General features: G+C 46.6%; 1 protein-coding gene across 1 annotated transcript in view; it reads left to right on the top strand.

Annotated features, from left to right (window-relative positions):
• LOC138364456 (glutamate receptor ionotropic, kainate 5-like) overlaps nucleotides 1-24,541 on the top strand; it is a 45,482-nt gene extending 20,941 nt beyond the window's left edge. The window contains exons 3-5 of the mRNA XM_069324093.1: nucleotides 1,266-1,431; nucleotides 5,452-5,637; nucleotides 24,254-24,541. Coding sequence (XP_069180194.1) covers nucleotides 1,266-1,431; nucleotides 5,452-5,637; nucleotides 24,254-24,541 — 640 coding nt within the window. The remainder of the gene's footprint in view (nucleotides 1-1,265; nucleotides 1,432-5,451; nucleotides 5,638-24,253) is intronic.
• Nucleotides 24,542-26,193: the final 1,652 nt, after the last annotated feature.

The following is a 26,193-nucleotide window of genomic DNA, read 5'->3' as shown; positions in this document are numbered from 1 at the left end:
GATGAAAGATTAAAGAAAAGCCTCATGAACACACAATAAATGAATATAAAATTGTAATGAGACATTGTAAGCCTCCCATTCAGAGTTTTTTCTTAAACTGTTGTGTAATATTGTAACTTAAAACTGGGTCAAGTTTGTACATTTATATATATATATATATATATATATATATATATATATATATATATATATATATATATATATATATATATATATATATATATATATATATATATATATATATATATATATATATATATATGTCGTACCTAGTAGCCAAAACGCACTTCTCAGCCTATTATGCAAGGCCCGATTTGCCTAAAAAGCCAAGTTTTCATAAATTAATTTTTTTTTCGACTACCTAACCTACCTAACCTAACCTAACCTAACTTTTTCGGCTACCTAACCTAACCTAATCAATAAAGATAGGTTAGGTTGGGTTAGGTAGGGTTGGTTAGGTTCGGTCGTATATCTACGTTAGTTTTAACTCAAATAAATTTTTTTTAACTCATACATAATGAAATGGATTGCTTTATCATTTCATAAGAAAACATTCGAAAAATATATAAACTCAGGAAAACTTGGCTTACTAGGCAAATCGGGCATTGCATAGTAGGCCAGTCCGAGTACTGCGTTCTGGCTATATACATAAATTATAGTTTACTCATTACTATGGTGTGTTGATATATGGTTTACTATCTGTGCGGTAAGAGGAGTCAAAATTTTTTGCTACAGAGAGCTACTGAATTAGCTGTAGAGAGAAGTCTGATTGGTGTTGCCATTTGCATCCAAATTTCTCTGAGAGCGTTGCCAGAATTTAATTGTCATGGCATTTTGTTTGCCTCCTGAGAGTGTACATTTGTTGTAGGAAATTTTTACATATTTAATCATTGTGTTTGGTATTACCCCAATTTCACTTACTAAATTGTTTGCCTAAGACTGCCAGCTGAATACGAGTGTTGAGAATTGATCTTGAGTTGAGACTTTTGTCTACAGACCGATAGAAGGTTATCTGTGGGCAGCAGATAACCTGGTACAGGCTGGTAGTACTGAGCCCTGAGCACTGCTGCCCAGAGGAGCCTGCATCACAGGGAACTGTGTGTTTTATTGTCCTACTCCTCACGGGATACGTGACCCCTCCCTCTGTGGCTGGGTATCCTTTATGAGAGTGCCACCATAGAAGGGGAGAATGTTACGCCACGTCACATGCCTCAGGTGAAGGAAGGCGGCAGGTGCAGGTGGGTGATACATAGGTGTTGTTGCAGGTGGGTGGTGGTGGTAGGTGGCGTTGCTGCCCCCGGTGACGGAAGGTGGCAGCTGAAGGTGGCGGGGGCGTGGATCCCCAATAACGGCCTGGTGACCATCTCGTCCCTCTGGCCACACCCGCCCTCTAACCTTCACTCACGAACCATCGTCATCTCATGCATCCAGGTTCGTACGCTGGCGACGATTATCACTCTCATCCTCGTTCTCATAGTAAACAGTTTACACACACCTGTCTAAGCTACACAGTTTACACACACCTGTATAAGCTACACAGTTTACACACACCTGTATAAGCTACACAGTTTACGTACACTTGTCCCTATGGTGTACAGAGTTTACATATACCTATCTCTATTGTACACAGTTTCCACACACCTGCTTCTGACATATATTCCAATCACCTGGACTGTATGGGGCTCGAACCCTGGACTCCATGCGTGTGAGGCCTTAGCTCTATCAACTGGGCTATGAGCAGTCTTAAAAGGGAAACTTTCCCGAAGCAGCAATCTGCTGCCTAACTGGAATTTTCAACTTTCCCCTGACTACTACTGAAGCCCAGAGGAGTTACTGACCCACGTCCACGTCATATAAACTGCCATCCACCGTTCATATGACGTGAACGTGGGTCAGTAATTCCTCTGGGCTTCAATAGTAGTCAGGGAAAGTTGAAAATTCCAGTTTAGCAGCAGAATTGGACGGCTTGCAGTGAGGACCACTGGGGCGGGACTCCCCATGTTGAGTGGGCGGACACCCTTGGGAAGTCAGAGGCGACCAAGTTGTCTAAGGAGGTTTGAATCGGGCTAGTGGAAACCCAAGGGACTTGACGGTTGACTGGACAGCGCTCGGGATTCGTAGTCCTAAGGTTCTGGGTTCGATCCCCAGCGGAGGAGGAATCAATTGGGCAGAGTTTCTTTCACCTTAATGCGCCTGTTCACTAGCAGTGAATAGGTACCTGGGAGTTAGAGAGCTGCTACAGGATGCTTCCTGGGGATGTGTAATAAAAAGGAGGCCTGGTCGAGGACCGGGCCGCCGGGACGCTAAGCCCCGAAATAATTTCAAGATAACCTCTAGAAGATGGCTGAGTCGATATTACTAGGGCCTCTGAGGCGCGGGGTCCAGGGTTTGAGACCCATACAGTCCAGGTGAATGGAATGTTTATTTTTACGGAAGTGTGGATGACAGTTTTTCTGACATATAGTTTATTCTCAAAGGCCACTGAGGTACAGAGTCTACACTTGACTGCCACTGAGGTACAGAGTCTACACTTGACTGTCACTGAGGTACAGAGTCTACACTTGACTGTCACTGAGGTACAGAGTCTACACTTGACTGTCACTGAGGTACAGACTCTACACTTGACTGCCACTGAGGTACAGAGTCTACACTTGACTGTCACTGAGGTACAGAGTCTACACTTGACTGTCACTGAGGTACAGACTCTACACTTGACTGCCACTGAGGTACAGAGTCTACACTTGACTGTCACTGAGGTACAGAGTCTACACTTGACTGTCACTGAGGTACAGAGTCTACACTTGACTGTCACTGAGGTACAGAGTCTACACTTGACTGTCACTGAGGTACAGAGTCTACACTTGACTGTCACTGAGGTACAGAGTCTACACTTGACTGCCACTGAGGTACAGAGTCTACACTTGACTGTCACTGAGGTACAGAGTCTACACTTGACTGTCACTGAGGTACAGAGTCTACACTTGACTGTCACTGAAGTACAGAGTCTACACCTGACTGTCACTGAGGTACAGAGTCTACACTTGACTGTCACTGAGGTACAGAGTCTACACTTGACTGTCACTGAGGTACAGAGTCTACACTTGACTGTCACTGAGGTACAGAGTCTACACTTGACTGTCACTGAGGTGCAGAGTCTACACTTGCCTGTCACTGAGGTACAGAGTCTACACTTGACTGTCACTGAGGTACAGAGTCTACACTTGACTGTCACTGAGGTACAGAGTCTACACTTGACTGTCACTGAGGTACAGAGTCTACACTTGACTGTCACTGAGGTACAGAGTCTACACTTGACTGCCACTGAGGTACAGAGTCTACACTTGACTGTCACTGAGGTACAGAGTCTACACTTGACTGTCACTGAGGTACAGAGTCTACACTTGACTGCCACTGAGGTACAGAGTCTACACTTGACTGTCACTGAGGTACAGAGTCTACACTTGACTGCCACTGAGGTACAGAGTCTACACTTGACTGCCACTGAGGTACAGAGTCTACACTTGACTGTCACTGAGGTACAGAGTCTACACTTGACTGCCACTGAGGTACAGAGTCTACACTTGACTGTCACTGAGGTACAGAGTCTACACTTGACTGTCACTGAGGTACAGAGTCTACACTTGACTGCCACTGAGGTACAGAGTCTACACTTGACTGTCACTGAGGTACAGAGTCTACACTTGACTGCCACTGAGGTACAGAGTCTACACTTGACTGCCACTGAGGTACAGAGTCTACACTTGACTGTCACTGAGGTACAGAGTCTACACTTGACTGTCACTGAGGTACAGAGTCTACACTTGACTGTCACTGAGGTACAGAGTCTACACTTGACTGCCACTGAGGTACAGAGTTCATACATAACTGCCTTTGTAGAAGTTTACAATCATTGCCTCTGAGACACATACATTCCACTCAGTTGGCAAGGAAGAACAAAGTTTGCACAATCAAACGTACAGATTACACACTACTTCCTTTGAAGATTTTTTTTAGACTGGTGGATGTGTTGAGAGGAAGAATGTGTTGTGTGTGTGTACAGAAGCCCCGGGCGTTGGAGGTGCAGCAGGGAGGCGGCCTGGACCACGCTGATGGGAGTGTGTGTGTGTGTTGTGTGTGTATAGAAGCCCCGGGTGTTGGAGGTGCAGCAGGGAGGCGGCCTGGACCACGCTGATGGGAGTGTGTGTGTGTGTGTTGTGTGTGTACAGAAGCCCCAGGTGTTGGAGGTGCAGCAGGGAGGCGGCCTGGACCACGCTGATGGGAGTGTGTGTGTGTGTGTTGTGTGTGTACAGAAGCCCCGGGTGTTGGAGGTGCAGCAGGGAGGCGGCCTGGACCACGCTGATGGGAGTGTGTGTGTGTGTGTTGTGTGTGTACAGAAGCCCCAGGTGTTGGAGGTGCAGCAGGGAGGCGGCCTGGACCACGCTGATGGGAGTGTGTGTGTGTGTGTTGTGTGTGTACAGAAGCCCCGGGTGTTGGAGGTGCAGCAGGGAGGCGGCCTGGACCACGCTGATGGGAGTGTGTGTGTGTGTGTTGTGTGTGTACAGAAGCCCCGGGTGTTGGAGGTGCAGCAGGGAGGCGGCCTGGACCACGCTGATGGGAGTGTGTGTGTGTGTGTTGTGTGTGTACAGAAGCCCCAGGTGTTGGAGGTGCAGCAGGGAGGCGGCCTGGACCACGCTGATGGGAGTGTGTGTGTGTGTGTTGTGTGTGTACAGAAGCCCCAGGTGTTGGAGGTGCAGCAGGGAGGCGGCCTGGACCACGCTGATGGGAGTGTGTGTGTGTGTGTTGTGTGTGTACAGAAGCCCAGGGTGTTGGAGGTGCAGGAGGGAGGCGGCCTGGACCACGCTGATGGGAGTGTGTGTGTGTGTGTTGTGTGTGTACAGAAGCCCCAGGTGTTGGAGGTGCAGCAGGGAGGCGGCCTGGACCACGCTGATGGGAGTGTGTGTGTGTGTGTTGTGTGTGTACAGAAGCCCCGGGCGTTGGAGGTGCAGCAGGGAGGCGGCCTGGACCACGCTGATGGGAGTGTGTGTGTGTGTGTTGTGTGTGTACAGAAGCCCAGGGTGTTGGAGGTGCAGGAGGGAGGCGGCCTGGACCACGCTGATGGGAGTGTGTGTGTGTGTGTTGTGTGTGTACAGAAGCCCCAGGTGTTGGAGGTGCAGCAGGGAGGCGGCCTGGACCACGCTGATGGGTGTGTGTGTGTGTGTACAGAAGCCCCGGGTGTTGGAGGTACAGCAGGGAGGCGGCCTGGACCACGCTGATGGGTGTGTGTGTGTGTGTACAGAAGCCCCGGGTGTTGGAGGTGCAGCAGGGAGGCGGCCTGGACCACGCTGATGGGTGTGTGTGTGTGTGTACAGAAGCCCAGGGTGTTGGAGGTGCAGCAGGGAGGCGGCCTGGACCACGCTGATGGGTGTGTGTGTGTGTGTTGTGTGTGTACAGAAGCCCCGGGTGTTGGAGGTGCAGCAGGGAGGCGGCCTGGACCACGCCACAGGATACATCGTGGACCTGATGCTCGCTGCTCGTCATCACCTCAACTTCACCGCCCTCCTCGCCCCCACCAAGGGAATGGGTCTCCTCCTCCCCAACAACTCCTACACAGGCATGATTGGTGTCCTTCAGCGAAGGGTGAGACTTCACCTTGTAACACTTGTCATCCAAAAAGGGTCCGGTAGAGAATGGTGAGTGTTCCACGTGTGTTAATGGTGTTCCAGAGCAGTCACGCGGGGTCCTGTAGAGAATGGTGAGTGTTACATGTGTGTTAATAGTGTTCCAGAGCAGTCACGCGGGGTCCTGTAGAGAATAGTGAGTGTTCCATGCGTGTTAATGGTGTGCCAGAGCAGCCACGCGGGGTCCTGTAGAGAATGGTGAGTGTTCCATGCGTGTTAATGGTGTTCCAGAAGGTGAGTGTCCCAGATGTCCCCACTATACTTCCAGGTGTGTCCCACAAATGTTTAAAATGTTTCACGAGGTGAATTATAGGAAAATATGAGTGCTCTTGATCTCCCGTTGATGCTCCAGATGTCCCATTGGTGCTCCAGATGGTCCAGTGGTGCTTCAGATGTCCCATTGGTGCTCCAGATGTCCCATTGGTGCTCTAGATGGCCCATTGGTGCTCCAGATGTCCCATTGGTGCTCCAGATGGCCCATTGGTGCTCCAGATGGTCCAGTGGTGCTCCAGATGGTCCAGTGGTGCTTCAGATGTCCCATTGGTGCTCCAGATGGCCCATTGGTGCTCCAGATGTCCCATTGGTGCTCCAGATATCCCATTAGTGCTCCAGATGTCCCATTGGTGCTCCAGATGTCCCAGTGGTGCTCCAGAAGGTCCATTGATGATCCAGATGTCCCAGTGGTGCTCCAGAAGGTCCATTGATGCTCCAGATGTCCCATTGATGCTCCAGATGTCCCATTGATGCTCCAGATGTCCCAGTGGTGCTCCAGAAGGTCCATTGATGCTCCAGATGGCCCATTGATGATCCAGATGTCCCATTGGTGCTCCAGATGTTCCATTGGTGCTCCAGATGGTCCATTGATGCTCCAGATGGCCCAGTGGTGCTCCAGAAGGTCCATTGATGCTGCAGATGTCCCATTGATGCTCCAGATGTTCCATTGATGCTCCAGATGTTCCATTGATGCTCCAGATGGCCCATTGATGCTCCAGATGTCCCATTGGTGCTCCAGATGTTCCATTGGTGCTCCAGATGTCCCATTGATGCTCCAGATGTCCCATTGATGCTCCAGATGTTCCATTGGTGCTCCAGATGTCCCATTGATGCTCCAGATGGTCCATTGATGCCGCAGATGTCCCATTGATGCTCCAGATGTCCCATTGATGCTCCAGATGTCCCAGTGGTGCTCCAGAAGGTCTATTGATGCTCCAGATGTCCCATTGGTGCTCCAGATGTTCCATTGGTGCTCCAGATGTCCCATTGATGCTCCAGATGGTCCATTGATGCCGCAGATGTCCCATTGATGCTCCAGATGTTCCATTGATGCTCCAGATGTCCCAGTGGTGCTCCAGAAGGTCCATTGATGCTCCAGATGTCCCACTGATGTTCCAGATGTCCCATTGATGCTCCAGATGTCCCAGTGGTGCTCCAGATGTCCCATTGGTGCTTCAAATGACCCATTGGTGCTCCAAATGTCCCATTAGTGCTCCAGATGTTCCATTGATGCTCCAAATGTCCCATTGGTGCTCCAGAAGGTCCATTGATGCTCCAGATGTCCCATTGATGCTGCAGATGTCCCATTGATGCTGCAGATGTCCCATTGATGCTCCAGATGTCCCAATGATGCTCCAGATGTCCCATTGATGCTCCAGATGTCCCATTGATGCTCCAGATGTCCCATTGATGCTCCAGATGTTCCATTGGTGCTCCAAATGTCCCATTAGTGCTCCAGATGTTCTATTGATGCTCCAAATGTCCCATTGGTGCTCCAGATGTTCCATTGGTGCTCCAGATGTTCCATTGATGCTCCAAATGTCCCATTGGTGCTCCAGATGTCCCATTGGTGCTCCATTTTTTTGGAGGGGTTGAGGGAGGGATATTCTTGTGCGGGCCCTAAGCCTCTGGCTGGCCCACTAAGTGGTGTTGCTTGTTTCTGTTTTACTTGGGCGGAGTATGAGTATTTATGACTCGTATGGTCCCATCTGTAAGATTTTGTCCCATGTGTTTAACAACTTCTTCTGCTCTGTTGAATAAGTTGAAATCTTAATGGGTTTATAACTGTGCACTGTGTTAGATAATGTTCCAGTGGTCTGTTGTGGTTGTTATTATGCACTGTGTTAGATAATGGTCCAGTGATCTGTTGTTGCTGTAACTGTGCACTGTGTTAGATAATGTTCCAGTGGTCTGTTGTAGTTGTAACTGTGCACTGTGTTAGATAATGTTCCAGTGGTCTGTTGTGGTTGTAACTGTGCACTGTGTTAGATAATGTTCCAGTGGTCTGTTGGTCATTACTCCACAGTGCTGACATCTCTCATCTTGCGGAACCTTTGATTACCAATGCACATGGGTATCAAAGCCTGATGCGATATAAGAGCACGTCTGTTGTTCTACTGCTCCCGTTCATCAAACTAAGTGATTTGCAGTTGGTTGAATTCTTGTACCAACCTGCAGATCCTGATGTTGCAACTGCTGTGTTGTGGACACTGTACATATTTTTCATTGCTTTGTTTCCATTTACTTTCTTAATTTGGTGCTCCAGATGTCCCACTGGTGCTCCAGATGTCCCACTGGTGCTCCAGATGTCCCACTGGTGCTCCAAATGCCCCACTGGTGCTTCAAATGTCCCACTGGTGCTTCAAATGTCCCATTGGTGCTTCAAATGTCCGATTGGTGCTCAAGATGTCCCACTGGTGCTCCATATGCTCGGCTGGTGCTCCAGATGTCCCTCAAGTGCTCCAGATGTCCCACTGGTGCTTCAGATGTCCCACTGGTGCTTCAGATGTCCCACTGGGTGCTCCAGATGTCCCTCCGGTGTTCCAGATGTCCCACTGGTGCTCCAGATGTCCCACTGGTGCTCCAGATGTCCCACTGGTGCTCCAGATGTTCCACTGGTGCTCCAGATGTCCCACTGGTGCTCCAGATGTCCCACTGGTGCTCCAGATGTCCCACTGGTGCTCCAGATGTCCCACTGGTGCTCCAGATGTCCCACTGGTGCTCCAGATGTCCCACTGTGTGCTCCAGATGTCCCACTGGTGCTCCAGATGTCCCACTGGTGCTCCAGATGTCCCACTGGTGCTCCAGATGTCCCACTGGTGCTCCAGATGTCTTATTGGGTGCTCTAAATGTCATGTGTTGCTAAAGAGTTACTAAGAGGCCTCACTGGTGCTCTAGAAGGTTTTACCTGTGTTACAGAGGTGTTAATGAGATGCTCTTGAATTGGCTCAGCTAATGCCTGAGGTGTCTGCCAGAAATCCGACACATAACAATAATATACTAACTTGTAACCATCTTAAGACGTTAATTGACTTTAGTTAGTCACCAAAAGTTTAAGTAGAACTGGGTCCATCAAAACACAACATACATATATGCATCACATATCTTTTAAACAACAGTTTAAGCATTAGAATTAAGAAGAAAACAGTTTTCTATGCTTTAACTTAATGAAATAAACAATAAATTATAGTTTACCTTCCTAAGGCAATAAGACAAAGAAATTAGAACCAGATCTAACTCTGGTAACTTTTTTTACTAACTTTTGGTAAAAGCTGCTCCAGGGAGGGACAGCCAAGCACAGATTATAAATATCAGGAGAGAGAGGGTAACTCTCATGGGATTTTCGTGATATGCATTCACAGCAAAGACACAAATTTAGAAGTCGACCAACCGTGAAACTGCCACAGCGACCCCTACACTAACAACGGGAAGTGCCAATTATATCTGTACAGTATACAAATGATTGTAGGGCTCCTACTTATTATGTAGTACTGCTGATATGGTTATGCAGCCTGAGAAGCCCCAAACCAAAGTAAGCTTCACTACTACATCAAAACAATACAAATTTCATGTGTCACCACAGCTGTATTTTATATGTTTGGGCAATTGTTACAGCCCATTCATTTGGGAGGTAAGCTTGTGACCCCAGGACCAACCAGTCGAGCTGGTTGGTCCAGGACCACGGAGGTTTTGCTTGCTCTGACTGCTCCAACAGATGCCATTCAGTAACAGCCACAATTACATGACCAGAAGGTCCACATGTGGTTAACACAATGCTGATGTTTATGGACCAGCACTCTCACGCTGTCGAAACAGGCCATAACTACATAAAATACCCAATATTTCACAGTTATACTAACATAATTATAAAATTATATAGTACTAACATTATAATATACCCTATTTATACCATCATATGTGGAATAAACTATGTAACATTAACAGCAAATGTATATAGCTTATTTATAACCAAAAATTGTGGTATAAGCTATGTACATTTAACCACCCCACACTTGAGTTCAGGTAAACACCCAGCAGGTTAAATATTAAAATACAGTCCACTATTTGAGGCAATAATATATATCAATTAAATATTAATAATTAAAATATATTAATAATTAAAATATATTAAAAAACAATAATTAAAAAAATATAATAAATATTAAAAAACACATTAATGCCTGCTAGGAATTACCCACATGTATGGTCCTTCGAACCGGATGAACTAGAATCAATACATAGTTCATCATCATAATAGCCAGTGCAATTACACATATATAGAAGTTATAGGAGCAGGTACACCGCTATACAAATCTCTCGCCTAGCTCAGTCAACCTTGGCCAGCTGTAAATAGAACTTACTTCAAACAACAAGTTCCGACATTATTCCAAGGAATGAACCAAAAAACAAAATGTGCTATTAATTACCAAGTGATTGAAATTAATGCTGCTAATAATATTAATATATTTATAGCAGCTCTTAATTAGTCTCATAAATTGATTAATACCATTAAATTACAGAAGAGGTTGATAAGAGGCTTATACCCATACATGTATATATATTTCTCTTAAGAGTTTGCATATAAACATTTAACATATAAATATTGCACCATTGCATTTACTGCATATTACCATTTATTTACTTACTGTATATTACCACTTATTTACTGCCAACTCTTATACTGGGGTAGGACAATATTAGACTGGAAATGCTGTGCAACCTAGTCTAACCTAATTAATTTTATTAAACTGGCGTAAAGGTAGGATATTCACACTTGACTATGGTTGAACTAATACTACAGCCTAGCCATTATTTAAACATTGTGCAGTTTCATTGACAACACGAGTTAAGTTGTACATAAGTACATATTTACTTTATATTTTCCATAAGCATAGTGTTATGGTATCGACTGAGTGGGGAGTGGCAATTTCAGCACTATCTATGGACCTGCACTCCAACTCCCAGGTATTAGGTGCGATGCAGACCACGCCATCTGTTGGTGGTGGCGTGGCATCAGTGAAAGGCTCCGGGTTCCTGCCTCAGTTAGAATGTGAGGTCGATGAGAATGATCTCTGGTGGGTGGCAGATCGAGATCAATGCCATCTAAGTTGCAGCTACAATTACAATTTCAGTTCCCCAGTTGATGGGTGTTATCCTAAGGTCACCCACTATACTGTCCATCTAGCTAATGACGTTTTATGTTCACAGAGGTGACATAAGGAGGCAATTACGCTGAGGAGGGTAGTTCACCTTGGGCAGTCCAAGAACTTTGGACTTGGTCATGTGAGAGGACAAAGTAACTGCCGTCAGTTATAGCTGTGTGTTAGCTGCTGACTTATGCCGCGCCATATGGGCGGACGTATCCAGGACTGGCCAGGAAGAGTTACAAGACGACAGTAGTGCGTTTGTTGAGAAGTGATGCTAGTGAGCGACTAAAGAGTTCTGCCAGGATGCTAGCTACCCCCTAAATGTCAATATTTGAGATCCCTCTCAGCGTGTTGCTGAAACCCTCTGCCAGTGTGTATCTGGAGAGCGGAGGTGGGGTATTGGCACATCGTGATGATATAGTGTGTGTGGACTGTTCCAGGTTGAAGAAGATTAACTCGTCGGTGTTTGCCATTAAGTGTGGACGACATGTTCCTGGAAAGTGGATTCACCAGGATTTGATGAACACTGCCAATGTATTGTGTCCTGAGTGAAAGCGATACTTTGTAAATATGTGTTGTAATACATTAATAAAATATATAGGCGATCTCGCCTATAAAGTATATATGTATATATATATATATATATATATATATATATATATATATATATATATATATATATATATATATATATATATATATATATATATATATATATATACACATATATATATACATATATATATATATATATATATATATATATATATATATATATATATATATATGTATATATATATGTATATATATATATATATATATATATATATATATATATATATATATATATATATATACATACATATATATATATATATATATATATATATATATATATATATATATATATATATATATATATATATATATATATATAGATATATAGATATAGATATATATATATAGTGGTGAAGGTGTAATTGTGTATTGTTTATCCTCCCTTATTCTTTGCACTACTACTTGCCTCAGCCAGTTCTTGAAAACTTACCACCGACTTGGGGTTGGATAAAGACAAAGAAGTTATAAAATACATTAACAGCAAGAACCCGGTTACTGGCCCAAAGTGGCCGTAACACATATTTACCTACAATCATTGCACCTTTGAGTATTAATGAGTGTCTCTGTACCAAGTAATGGTGATTTTGACGAGTTAACTTGAAGTACTCCAACAGAGACACTGGTTAAAATTCAAAGGTGCAATGATTATAGGTAAAGTATATTCTTATGGTAATATCACAAGAAAATAAGGTGGTTATCTTGAGATGATTTTGGGGCTTTTTAGTGTCCCCGCGGCCCGTTCCTCGACCAGGCCTCCACCCCCAGGAAGCAGCCCGTGACAGCTGACTAACTCCCAGGTATCTATTTTACTGCTAGGTAACAGGAGCATAGGGTGAAAGAAACTCTGCCCATTGTTTCTCGCCGGCGCCTGGGATCGAATCCAGGACCACAGGATCACAAGTCCAGTGTGCTGTCCGCTCGGCCGACCGGCTCCAACCCACTGGTGTTCAAGAGGTGTTCCATGGTGCTCAAGATGTGGCCAACTGGTGCAAAGGAGGTGCCCCACAGTTGTGAAGGTGTCCTACTGGTCTACATGAAGTGGCTCACTGATTTTTAGGAGGTGTTCCTTTGTTGTTCAGGAGGTTGCTCAGTGGACTTAAGGAAGTGTCCCGGTGGTGTCCCATTGGTGTTCAGGAGGTGCCCCATTGGTGTTCAGGAGATGGCCCACTTTCACACGGGAGACAACCCACTGTTGACGAGGTGTCCCAATGGTGTTAAGGATGTGTCCCATTGGTGATCAGGAGGTGTCCCATTGGTGTTAAGGATGTGTCCCACTTTCGCACGTGAAACTTCCCACTGCTCTCGAGGTGTCCCACTGGTGTTCAGTAGGTGGCTCAATGCTGTTCAGTAGGTGGCTCACTGGTGTTCAGAAGGTGGCTCACTGCTGTTCAGTAGGTGGCTCACTGGTGTTCAGTAGGTGGCTCACTGGTGTTCAGTAGGTGGCTCACTGCTGTTCAGAAGGTGGCTCACTGCTGTTCAGAAGGTGGCTCACTGGTATTCAGTAGGTGGCTCACAGGTGTTCAGAAGGTGGCTCACAGCTGTTCAGAAGGTGGCTCACTGCTGTTCAGAAGGTGGCTCACTGGTGTTCAGTAGGTGGCTCACTGGTGTTCAGTAGGTGGCTCACTGCTGTTCAGAAGGTGGCTCACTGCTGTTCAGAAGGTGGCTCACTGGTGTTCAGTAGGTGGCTCACTGCTGTTCAGAAGGTGGCTCACTGCTGTTCAGAAGGTGGCTCACTGCTGTTTAGAAGGTGGCTCACTGGTGTTCAGTAGGTGGCTCACTGCTGTTCAGAAGGTGGCTCACTGCTGTTCAGAAGGTGGCTCACTGGTGTTCAGTAGGTGGCTCACTGCTGTTCAGAAGGTGGCTCACTGGTGTTCAGAAGGTGGCTCACTGGTGTTCAGAAGGTGGCTCACTGCTGTTCAGAAGGTGGCTCACTGGTGTTCAGTAGGTGGCTCACTGGTGTTCAGTAGGTGGCTCACTGCTGTTCAGAAGGTGGCTCACTGCTGTTCAGAAGGTGGCTCACTGGTATTCAGTAGGTGGCTCACAGGTGTTCAGAAGGTGGCTCACTGCTGTTCAGAAGGTGGCTCACTGCTGTTCAGAAGGTGGCTCACTGGTGTTCAGTAGGTGGCTCACTGGTGTTCAGTAGGTGGCTCACTGCTGTTCAGAAGGTGGCTCACTGCTGTTCAGAAGGTGGCTCACTGGTGTTCAGTAGGTGGCTCACTGCTGTTCAGAAGGTGGCTCACTGCTGTTCAGAAGGTGGCTCACTGCTGTTTAGAAGGTGGCTCACTGGTGTTCAGTAGGTGGCTCACTGCTGTTCAGAAGGTGGCTCACTGCTGTTCAGAAGGTGGCTCACTGGTGTTCAGTAGGTGGCTCACTGCTGTTCAGAAGGTGGCTCACTGCTGTTCAGAAGGTGGCTCACTGGTGTTCAGAAGGTGGCTCACTGCTGTTCAGAAGGTGGCTCACTGGTGTTCAGTAGGTGGCTCACTGCTGTTCAGTAGGTGGCTCACTGGTGTTCAGTAGGTGGCTCACTGGTGTTCAGTAGGTGGCTCAATGCTGTTCAGAAGGTGGCTCACTTGTGTTCAGTAGGTGGCTCACTGGTGTTCAGTAGGTGGCTCACTGGTGTTCAGTAGGTGGCTCACTGCTGTTCAGAAGGTGGCTCACTGGTGTTCAGTAGGTGGCTCACTGCTGTTCAGTAGGTGGCTCACTGCTGTTTAGTAGGTGGCTCACTGCTGTTCAGAAGGTGGCTCACTGCTGTTCAGAAGGTGGCTCACTGGTGTTCAGAAGGTGGCTCACTGATGTTCAGAATGTGGCTCACTGCTGTTCAGAAGGTGGCTCACTGCTGTTCAGAAGGTAGCTCCATGCTGTTCAGTAGGTGGCTCACTGCTGTTCAGAAGGTGGCTCACTGCTGTTCAGAAGGTGGCTCACTCCTGTTCAGTAGGTGGCTCACTGATGTTCAGAAGGTAGCTCACTGCTGTTCAGAAGGTGGCTCACTGCTGTTCAGTAGGTGGCTCACTGGTGTTCAGAAGGTAGCTCCATGCTGTTCAGTAGGTGGCTCACTGCTTTTCAGAAGGTGGCTCACTGGTGTTCAGAAGGTAGCTCCATGCTGTTCAGTAGGTGGCTCACTGCTGTTCAGAAGGTGGCTCACTGCTGTTCAGAAGGTGGCTCACTGCTGTTCAGAAGGTGGCTCACTGCTGTTCAGAAGGTGGCTCACTGGTGTTCAGAAGGTAGCTCCATGCTGTTCAGTAGGTGGCTCACTGCTGTTCAGAAGGTGGCTCACTGCTGTTCAGAAGGTGGCTCACTGCTGTTCAGTAGGTGGCTCACTGCTGTTTAGTAGGTGGCTCACTGCTGATCAGTTGAAGGCTCATTGAAGTTCAATAGGTGACTGAATAGTGTTCAGTAGGTGGCTTACTAATGTTCAGGAGATGTTCGACTGCTCTTCTGGAGGTGTCCAATGGTGTGCCGGAGGTGTCGGAAAATCCGACACCATTTAATATATCATACACACAGATAATAGCTGTGTTGTATAAACAAGTTAACCATAGAAAACGTAACTTGTAGTGGAATTACCGTCTATAGAAAACGGGATATCATCACCACATACTATTATAAACCACCACCTATTATGGTGGGAATTATTCTTAAATACATTAGTCTTTGGACTTTACCATCATAAAAACATCTCATATAAATTAACTTAATTATCAATATTAAAGTAGAGTAAATGTGACCCTTCCATCACTTATTGACATCTGGACAATGTAAGCTAGGCGTCAGGGTGAGGGAGGGCAGCCATTGTTTATACAGAGACCAGAGGCACGGGAGCAAATTCGGCTCCTGTTAATTTTACTTGAACGTAGTGTTATGGAAACCAAAGGTGTACCATTATCAACACGCTGTCAACAAATCAAGTTAAGTGTTCTTTCCGAAACCCGTTTATTTTCATTTATGGCCATTAATGTCATTATATAGGGTGACCCGGTTAGAGCACGTGGTAGCCTCAAACTAAAGGTAATTAAGCCAGGTCTTCATTGTTCCATGTATAGTGTTTCTCTGATATACCTGTCATATATAGGTATCTGGCTTTACAGCTAGCGCCCTTTTGACAGGTCAAGACGAGGAAGCATGCTTTGTACATCAGTTACCAGGGTGATGGAAGTTACCTCAAAGAGGGAAAATGTGGTCTCTACATCCTGGTTATACATGCTGTACAAATAAGATAAGGAACCTCTTCAATGTATGTAGTCTATTACTGTAGTTTGATTATCTGCATATATATTTAATTAATATAAACCCCCCCTAATGTGTAGAGGATCGATTTGTGAGATTATGAGATTATTGCAGAAATACAGTCCACTTATCATTATACAAATTGCTATCGAAGTATATAAATTAACGTAAATATAAATTCATATAAATCAAATAAATATAAATCTCACAGGTCGGTGCCCACATTATTTGGTCATCTTCGAACCGGATGACGGATTATTTGATCCTTTGAACCCACATTTGGTCATCTTAGTACCGGATGAACCAGTTAACCAGTGGATTCATTAAATAACTAGTGCAGTGTGATTTAAACAAAGCCAGTCAAAGACGGCAGCGTAGCCTCGAGGGAGCTCAGGAGCCTCCCTCAGCCCAGTTAAGCCTTAGTCAGCGGTTTCATGTACACCCACAGATTTGGTGGCGTGTTATTTTGTGAAATGACAGCGCTAATATAGAAGCCAGCCAAATTAGTGACTGTGTCGCGAGATTGTTCACGGATTTCGTGGTGTTAAATTTCGCGAGAGATTATCCACGAATTTTGTGGACTAACCTAAAGGTACTTCCAGTGACACTGGTTTATCACTCAAATCATTAGTGTGTATGATTGTATATATATAATGTGTATTAATTTTAAGTGCTAACCTCTAGTAGAGGTAGGATTATTGCCTAGTGAGTGCAGAATTTTACCCTAGGCTACCATTAGAGCTTGTTCAGTATTATGAGCAGCCCAAGTACAAGTCCCACAAGGCTTCACCAACTAGCCAGTATGGATAATACAGGGAGAATGAAAAGAACCCTTATAGGTCTTAAAGGCCACTTAACAAGACAGATCAAGAAATGTGAAGATTTGTCACAACAATCTCAAGTTGATTATGCTGACCTGGAAAGCTATTATCAAGCAGCTACAGGTAAATTTGAGCAAATCAAATGCCAAATAGCAACATATGTGGCTGAACTTGCCAACACCAATTTATCAGAAACAAATAGACGACATTATGGTTGATCTTGCGAATTATGAAGATCACACTCAGGCCACGTTACAGCCTTACGTCAAATTAATTGCCCAGAACAAGGCAACAGCAACAACAACAACAGTTGCATCTAATACGAGTCAAGCAGAAGCTCGACTCCCTCCAATTAATTTACCCACTTTCTCAGGAAAAGATGAGGAAGATTGGGACGAATTTTGGAACAAATTCGTTGACCTTGTAGACTCAAAACAATCTTTACCAAAGAGTAGTAAATTCTCTTATTTGCAAGGCCAATTATCAGGTGAGGCTAAAACAGTAGTATCCCATCTTAGATTAACTAATGACGGCTATGATCTGGCAGTAAAACTCCTCAAGGATAATTATGCTGATCCAGAAGTAAGAACATCACATTTAGTTCATGAGCTGTTGCATTTACCCCCACCGGAGGCTTCAGCTGATTCACTCCAAGTCTTCAAGCTGGAGGTTGAATTATTGATCAATGCCCTCAGCCTGACAGCAGATACAAACGGGGCTGAGTGGGTCTTGAAAATAATTGTCCAGGAGAAAATACCTAGGGACATATTGAGACAAATGAGTGCTCATTACAATAAAGGCATCTTATCCATGAATGAAATATCTGAGGGTTTAAAGTCAGTAGTTCATCAATTACGAACACATGACAAATTAAAACCACCAAGTAAACCCTCAGAAACCAATAATAGTAAACCACAGAGTACCAAAGGTACTCCAAATCAATCTAGACAATATAATTCAACACCAAAGTGGAACAGTGGCAGTGTGGGCGAATATGCAGTGGGACCCTCCAAGCCTATAGTTACTGTGTCACCCAAGAACGTGACACCAAAGGGTACTGGAAGCTATGGAACATGTTTGTTCTGCAATGAGAAACATTCAATGTACCACTGCTCTAATTTTCCTAATAGTGACGCCCGTGTTGAGCGACTCAAAGATTTGCAACATTGCACGAGGGGCCTCAGGAAACATAACATCAACGACTGTGATACCCAATTACACACCTGTAATAGGTGTAACAAAGGTCTGCAGCATTGTGCAGAGACACCAAAACAACGTCTCCAAACCCCAAGGTGGAAGATAGCATTCCCACCACAGTACAGTACTGCAAGGTGCAACAAACAAAGAGTGTCCAATCGGCAAAGTCTAAAGGTAATACGACTTTGCCTACTGCCCAAATTACCATCCTGAATAAGAGGGCCAAGGTCCATACCCGTGGGTTGTTTGACCAAGGATCCCAGAGAACATATGTCACTAAAAAGCTGGCAGATGAACTACAATTAAGGCCTGTAGCCCAGATGTCATTCAACATCTCAGGGTTTGTAACAGATGCAGGACCTCAAGTCTACCAGGTGGTACAACCATCAGTACGTTTAGGCAGGTACGTCTGTAGAGTACAAGCCATTGTGGTGGACAAAATACCAGTAGACCTACAAGTTCAAGGTCTGAGAGCAACAGCCAAATTCCTGAGAAATAGAGGAATAAAATTGGCAGATAATATTAAGTCTGATCACCTCACCGACTTCGGTCTCCTTGTTGGGACAGACTATTGCCATCGATTCATCGGTAGCCCTACTAAATATCAGGGCATAACCATGTTAAAGTCTGCAGGAGGTAAATTACTCTCAGGCCCAGTATCAAGCCTGAGGAGACCTATGCCTGCAGATAAACAATACCAATAGAAATCTAAATTTGTCAGCTGATTATATTTCTCCAGTAGCATTATACTAAGGAGATTACAGCTGACTATACCAACAGAGGTTGATGTTAGTATCATCATTTAAAGCTGGATATGAGTTCATGGGGCCTCAGTGGCAAATCAGTGAACAGTAGCCTAAAACAGCTACAAGTCACTGCGACCAATGTCACTGAACCCACTGCAGTCTCAGAACCATACTTTACTTTAATGATGAGCTATTCAATCTTCTGAATCAATTAACTAAATTAAACCCCAATAAATCTGATGACTGATTTGATACATTTATTATTTAATCAAGATGTATTCCATGGGCCTCAGTGTTTATATATCAGTGACCAGTTACCTGAACAAACTTCAAGTTATATCTAATGTCACTGATCTCACTGCAGTCCCTGAATCATACTTGACTGTAGTACTTGATCACATTCAGTCTTCTGGGTTAAATAATATGTATTTAGGCTTGAATATTAGCCTTTCAAGAGTTGACAGGGAAATGAAATTGCATTAGACTTCTAACCCCTGCAACTCTAGTACGGGACATCCGTCCTGTACGAACAGACGCACAAATGTGTGATTACTAACTACTAACATCAAATTAATCTAATAATTCGAAGGAGGAGTATCGGTGTTCGTCTGTTCTAAATAGGACTTCGACCCGTGAGCAGCCCCCTGGGGAATTATGACGGAAAATCCGACACCATTTAATATATCATACAGACAGATAATAGCTGTGTTGTATAAACAAGTTAACCATAGAAAACGTAACTTGTAGTGGAATTACCGTCTATAGAAAACGGGATATCATCACCAAATACTATTATAAACCACCACCTATTATGGTGGGAATTATTCTTAAATACATTAGTCTTTGGACTTTACCATCATAAAAACATCTCATATAAATTAACTTAATTATCAATATTAAAGTAGAGTAAATGTGACCCTTCTATCACTTATTGACATCTGGACAATGTAAGCTAGGCATCAGGGTGAGGGAGGGCAGCCATTGTTTATACTGAGACCAGAGGCACGGGAGCAAATTCGGCTCCTGTTAATTTTACTTGGACGTAGTGTTATGGAAACCAAAGGTGTACCATTATCAACACGCTGTCAACAAATCAAGTTAAGTGTTCTTTCCGAAACCCGTTGATTTTCATTTATGGCCATTAATGTCATTATATAGGGTGACCCGGTTAGAGCACGTGGTAGCCTCAAACTAAAGGTAATTAAGCCAGGTCTTCATTGTTCCATGTATAGTGTTTCTCTGATATACCTGTCATATATAGGTATCTGGCTTTACAGCTAGCGCCCTTTTGACAGGTCAAGACGAGGAAGCATGCTTTGTACATCAGTTACCAGGGTGATGGAAGTTACCTCAAAGAGGGAAAATGTGGTCTCTACATCCTGGTTATACCTGCTGTACAAATAAGATAAGGAACCTCTCCAATGTATGTAGTCTATTACTGTAGTTTGATTGGCTGCATATATATTTAATTAATATAAACCCCTCCTAATGTGTAGAGGATCGATTTGTGAGATTATGAGATTATTGCAGAAATACAGTCCACTTATCATTATACAAATTGCTATCGAAGTATATAAATTAACGTAAATATAAATTCATATAAATCAAATAAATATAAATCTCACAGGTCGGTGCCCACAGGAGGTGTCCCACTAATGTTCTGGAGGTGCTCCACTGGTGTTAAGAGAGTGGCTCACTGATGTTCAGGAGAAAGCTCGCAGAGGTTCAAGAGTTGATCCAATGGTGTTCAGGATGTGACCAACTATTTGTAAGGAGGTGTCCCACTGGCGTGAAGGTGTTCCATTGGTGTTTAGTAGGTGTCACACCTGTCTTCAGGAAGTGTCCCACTGGTGTTCAGGTGTTCCATTAGTGTTCAGAAAGTGGCACACTGATGTTAAGGAGAAAGCTCGTAGGTGTCCAATAGTGTTCTTGATGTGGCAAACTGGTGCAATGGAGGTGTCCCACAGGTGCTAAAGAAGTATCCCATTGGTGTTCAGGAGGTGTCCGACTTTCGCACGAGAGACGTGCCACTGTTCAGGAGGTGTCCCACTGGCGTTCAGGAGGTGTCCCACTGGCGTTCAGGAGGTGTCCCACTGGCGTTCAGGAGGTGTCCCACTGGCGTTCAGAAGGTGTCCCACTGGCGTTCACGAGGTGTCCCACTGGCGTTCAGGAGGTGTCCCACTGGCGTTCAGGAGGTGTCCCACTGGCGTTCAGGAGGTGTCCCACTGGCGTTCAGGAGGTGTCCCACTGGCGTTCAGGAGGTGTCCCACTGGCGTTCAGGAGGTGTCCCACTGGCGTTCAGGAGGTGTCCCACTGGCGTTCAGGAGGTGTCCCACTGGCGTTCAGGAGGTGTCCCACTGGCGTTCAGGAGGTGTCCCACTGGCGTTCACGAGGTGTCCCACTGGCGTTCACGAGGTGTCCCACTGGCGTTCACGAGGTGTCCCACTGGCGTTCAGGAGGTGTCCCACTGGCGTTCAGGAGGTGTCCCACTGGCGTTCACGAGGTGTCCCACTGGCGTTCACGAGGTGTCCCACTGGCGTTCAGGAGGTGTCCCACTGGCGTTCAGGAGGTGTCCCACTGGCGTTCACGAGGTGTCCCACTGGCGTTCACGAGGTGTCCCACTAGCGTTCACGAGGTGTCCCACTGGCGTTCACGAGGTGTCCCACTGGCGTTCACGAGGTGTCCCACTGGCGTTCAGGAGGTGTCCCACTGGCGTTCAGGAGGTGTCCCACTGGCGTTCAGGAGGTGTCCCACTGGCGTTCAGGAGGTGTCCCACTGGCGTTCAGGAGGTGTCCCACTGGCGTTCACGAGGTGTCCCACTGGCGTTCACGAGGTGTCCCACTGGCGTTCACGAGGTGTCCCACTGGCGTTCACGAGGTGTCCCACTGGCGTTCACGAGGTGTCCCACTGGCGTTCACGAGGTGTCCCACTGGCGTTCAGGAGGTGTCCCACTGGCGTTCAGGAGGTGTCCCACTGGCGTTCAGGAGGTGTCCCACTGGCGTTCACGAGGTGTCCCACTGGCGTTCACGAGGTGTCCCACTGGCGTTCACGAGGTGTCCCACTGGCGTTCAGGAGGTGTCCCACTGGCGTTCAGGAGGTGTCCCACTGGCGTTCAGGAGGTGTCCCACTGGCGTTCAGGAGGTGTCCCACTGGCGTTCAGGAGGTGTCCCACTGGCGTTCAGGAGGTGTCCCACTGGCGTTCAGGAGGTGTCCCACTGGCGTTCAGGAGGTGTCCCACTGGCGTTCAGGAGGTGTCCCACTGGCGTTCAGGAGGTGTCCCACTGGCGTTCAGGAGGTGTCCCACTGGCGTTCAGGAGGTGTCCCACTGGCGTTCAGGAGGTGTCCCACTGGCGTTCAGGAGGTGTCCCACTGGCGTTCAGGAGGTGTCCCACTGGCGTTCAGGAGGTGTCCCACTGGCGTTCAGGAGGTGTCCCACTGGCGTTCAGGAGGTGTCCCACAGATATTCAATAGGCCTCCCACAGGTGTTCACGAGGAGTCTCGTGTGTTTGGGTAAGTGATAAGTTTCAGAGTGAAACTTATCAGAGTTATGAGGTTCCACTAGTGTTCAGGAGATGTCCCACAGGTATTCAGGTAGTCACTCTGGTGTTCAGGAGATGTCCCACAGGTATTCAGGTAGTCACTCTGGTGTTCAGGAGGTGTCCCACAGGTATTCAGGTAGTCACTCTGGTGTTCAGGAGATGTCCCACAGGTATTCAGGTAGTCACTCTGGTGTTCAGGAGATGTCCCACAGGTATTCAGGTAGTCACTCTGGTGTTCAGGAGATGTCCCACAGGTATTCAGGTAGTCACTCTGGTGTTCAGGAGATGTCCCACAGGTATTCAGGTAGTCACTCTGGTGTTCAGGAGATGTCCCACAGGTATTCAGGTAGTCACTCTGGTGTTCAGGAGATGTCCCACAGGTATTCAGGTAGTCACTCTGGTGTTCAGGAGATGTCCCACAGGTATTCAGGTAGTCACTCTGGTGTTCAGGAGGTGTCCCACAGGTATTCAGGTAGTCACTCTGGTGTTCAGGAGATGTCCCACAGGTATTCAGGTAGTCACTCTGGTGTTCAGGAGATGTCCCACAGGTATTCAGGTAGTCACTCTGGTGTTCAGGAGATGTCCCACAGGTATTCAGGTAGTCACTCTGGTGTTCAGGAGATGTCCCACAGGTATTCAGGTAGTCACTCTGGTGTTCAGGAGATGTCCCACAGGTATTCAGGTAGTCACTCTGGTGTTCAGGAGATGTCCCACAGGTATTCAGGTAGTCACTCTGGTGTTCAGGAGATGTCCCACAGGTATTCAGGTAGTCACTCTGGTGTTCAGGAGATGTCCCACAGGTATTCAGGTAGTCACTCTGGTGTTCAGGAGATGTCCCACAGGTATTCAGGTAGTCACTCTGGTGTTCAGGAGGTGTCCCACAGGTATTCAGGTAGTCACTCTGGTGTTCAGGAGATGTCCCACAGGTATTCAGGTAGTCACTCTGGTGTTCAGGAGGTGTCCCACAGGTATTCAGGTAGTCACTCTGGTGTTCAGGAGGTGTCCCTTTCCATAGTATTCGGGAGGTGTCCCACTGGTGTTCAAGCAGTGGTTCACTGCTGTTCAATAGGTGGGTCATTGTTCTTCAGTAGGTGGCTCACTGCTGATCAGTAGGTGACCCAAACTGCTGTTCAGTAGGTGGCTCACTTGTGTTCACGAGTTGTTCCTCTGGTGTGTAGGAGGTGTTCTGCTGGTGTTTAGGTGGTGTCCCATTTGTGTTCAGGAAGTGGCTGACTCGTGTTCAGGAAGTGTTCCACAGGTTTTCAAGAGGTGTGCCATTAGTGTTCAAAAAGTGTCTCAATTGTGTTCAGGAGATCTTCTACTGGTATACAGGAGGTGTTCATCTAGTGTTCAAGCTGTGGTTCACTGGTGTTTAAGATGTGTCCCACTTGTATTAGGGATGAGGCTAATTGGTGTTCATGACTTGTCCCAAGGGTGTTCTAAAGGTGGCTCAACACTGGTGTTTAGGAGGCGGCTGACTGATGTTCAGGTGTTGTCCCACTTGTGTTCAGAAATTGGGACACTGGAGTTCAAGAGTTTTCCCACTGGTGTTCCAGGTGAGCCACGTGGTCTCTCACCTACACGTCATTCCTCACGTGTGGGTGAGTGGGTACTGTGTACTGACTCTTTTCTCCACCAGCACGACAGATAAGCTGGCGCGATACACGTGTCCAAGATGTATCACTAGGCTGACACATCTTGGACTCATCAATTACCAGTATTGCTGAGATGTGACAGAAGTATGACCTATTTATGACAATAGGCCCTGAAATAGTGTCTAACATGTCTAGAAGATGAAGTATTCCATGGACGATGCTGGAGTTGTCACAGAGTTATCAGTCGTCCACGGAACTAGACGCTATGAAAGTTTTATTGACAAAATCTCTCATAGTTTGCTGGTCTCGGAATCATTTGACAGAGTGCAACAATTGTGTGATGTCTAGAGTTGCGGGACCACTTGCGTCTACACTCAGACCTGCTCTTTTATACCTGTAAACATTTCCATCACAGGAGGCGGATATGGCAGCCCTGGACTTCAGTCCCAGCTGGGAGAGGATGTCGGTGGTGGACTTCTCCATCCCCATAGGCGAGGACATCGTGGTGATCATCTCCAGAGCTCCGGCCATAGTCATCAGGCCCTTCCTCCTTCTTCAGATCTTCTCTCCCTTCGTTAGTGCCAGATTATTCACGTGTCTAATATTGAGAGGAAGTACAGTCATGCTGCAGGCCAGAGTTAGACTGTACTTCATGCTGCAGGCCAGAGTTAGACTGTACGGTGATGCTGCAGGCCAGAGTTAGACTGTACGGTCATGCTGTAGGTCAGAGTTAGACTGTACGGTTATGCTGTAGGTCAGAGTTAGACTGTACAGTGATGCTGCAGGCCAGAGTTAGACTGTACTTCATTCTGCAGGCCAGAGTTAGACTGTACTTCATGCTGCAGGCCAGAGTTAGACTGTACTTCATGCTGCAGGCCAGAGTTAGACTGTACTTAATGCTGCAGGCCAGAGTTAGACTGTACGGTGATGCTGCAGGTCAGAGTTAAACTGTACAGTGATGCTGCAGGCCAGAGTTAGACTGTACGGTCATGCTGTAGGCCAGAGTTAGACTGTACGGTCATGCTGCAGGCCAGAGTTAGACTGTACGGTGATGCTGTAGGCCAGAGTTAGACTGTACGGTCATGCTGCAGGCCAGAGTTAGACTGTACGGTCATGCTGCAGGCCAGAGTTAGACTGTACGGTGATGCTGTAGGCCAGAGTTAGACTGTACGGTCATGCTGTAGGCCAGAGTTAGACTGTACGGTGATGCTGCAGGCCAGAGTTAGACTGTACGGTCATGCTGCAGGCCAGAGTTAGACTGTACGGTCATGCTGTAGGCCAGAGTTAGACTGTACGGTGATGCTGCAGGCCAGAGTTAGACTGTACGGTCATGCTGCAGGCCAGAGTTAGACTGTACGGTCATGCTGTAGGCCAGAGTTAGACTGTACGGTCATGCTGCAGGCCAGAGTTAGACTGTACGGTCATGCTGTAGGCCAGAGTTATACTGTACGGTCATGCTGTAGGCCAGAGTTAGACTGTACGGTGATGCTGTAGGCCAGAGTTAGACTGTACGGTCATGCTGTAGGCCAGAGTTAGACTGTACGGTGATGCTGCAGGCCAGAGTTAGACTGTACGGTCATGCTGCAGGCCAGAGTTAGACTGTACGGTCATGCTGCAGGCCAGAGTTAGACTGTACGGTCATGCTGCAGGCCAGAGTTAGACTGTACGGTCATGCTGCAGGCCAGAGTTAGACTGTACGGTCATGCTGCAGGCCAGAGTTAGACTGTACGGTCATGCTGCAGGCCAGAGTTAGACTGTATGGTCATGCTGCAGGCCAGAGTTAGACTGTACGGTCATGCTGTAGGCCAGAGTTAAACTGTACAGTGATGCTGCAGGCCAGAGTTAGACTGTACGGTCATGCTGCAGGCCATAGTTAGACTGTACGGTTATGCAGTTACAAACACAGCCCTGCAATGACAAACAGACACCTGCAGTGACAAATAGTCTACAGTGACAAACACACACCTTCAGTGATACACTCACCTGAAGTGACAAACACTGACTACTGTGAGAAACACAGACTACAGAGACACACACACAGACCTACAGTGACACACAGACCTACAGTGACAAACACACACCTGCAGTGACAAACACACACCTGCAGTGACAAACACAGGTCTTCCGTGACTAACACACACCTGCAGTGACAAACACAGGTCTTCCGTGACTAACACACACTTGCAGTGACAAACACACACCTGCAGTGACAAACACACACCTGCAGTGACAAACACAGGTCTTCCGTGACAAACACACACTTGCAGTGATAAGTACAGACATGCATTGACAATCTTAGACAGGCAGTGACAAACACACACCTGCAGTGACAAACACAGAACTGCAGTGATAAAC

Source organism: Procambarus clarkii, chromosome 13, assembly GCF_040958095.1.
Source record: "Procambarus clarkii isolate CNS0578487 chromosome 13, FALCON_Pclarkii_2.0, whole genome shotgun sequence".
NCBI lineage: Eukaryota > Metazoa > Arthropoda > Malacostraca > Decapoda > Cambaridae > Procambarus > Procambarus clarkii.
Note: the sequence above shows the minus strand (reverse complement) of the source record. Positions and strands in the feature narration are given on the sequence as shown.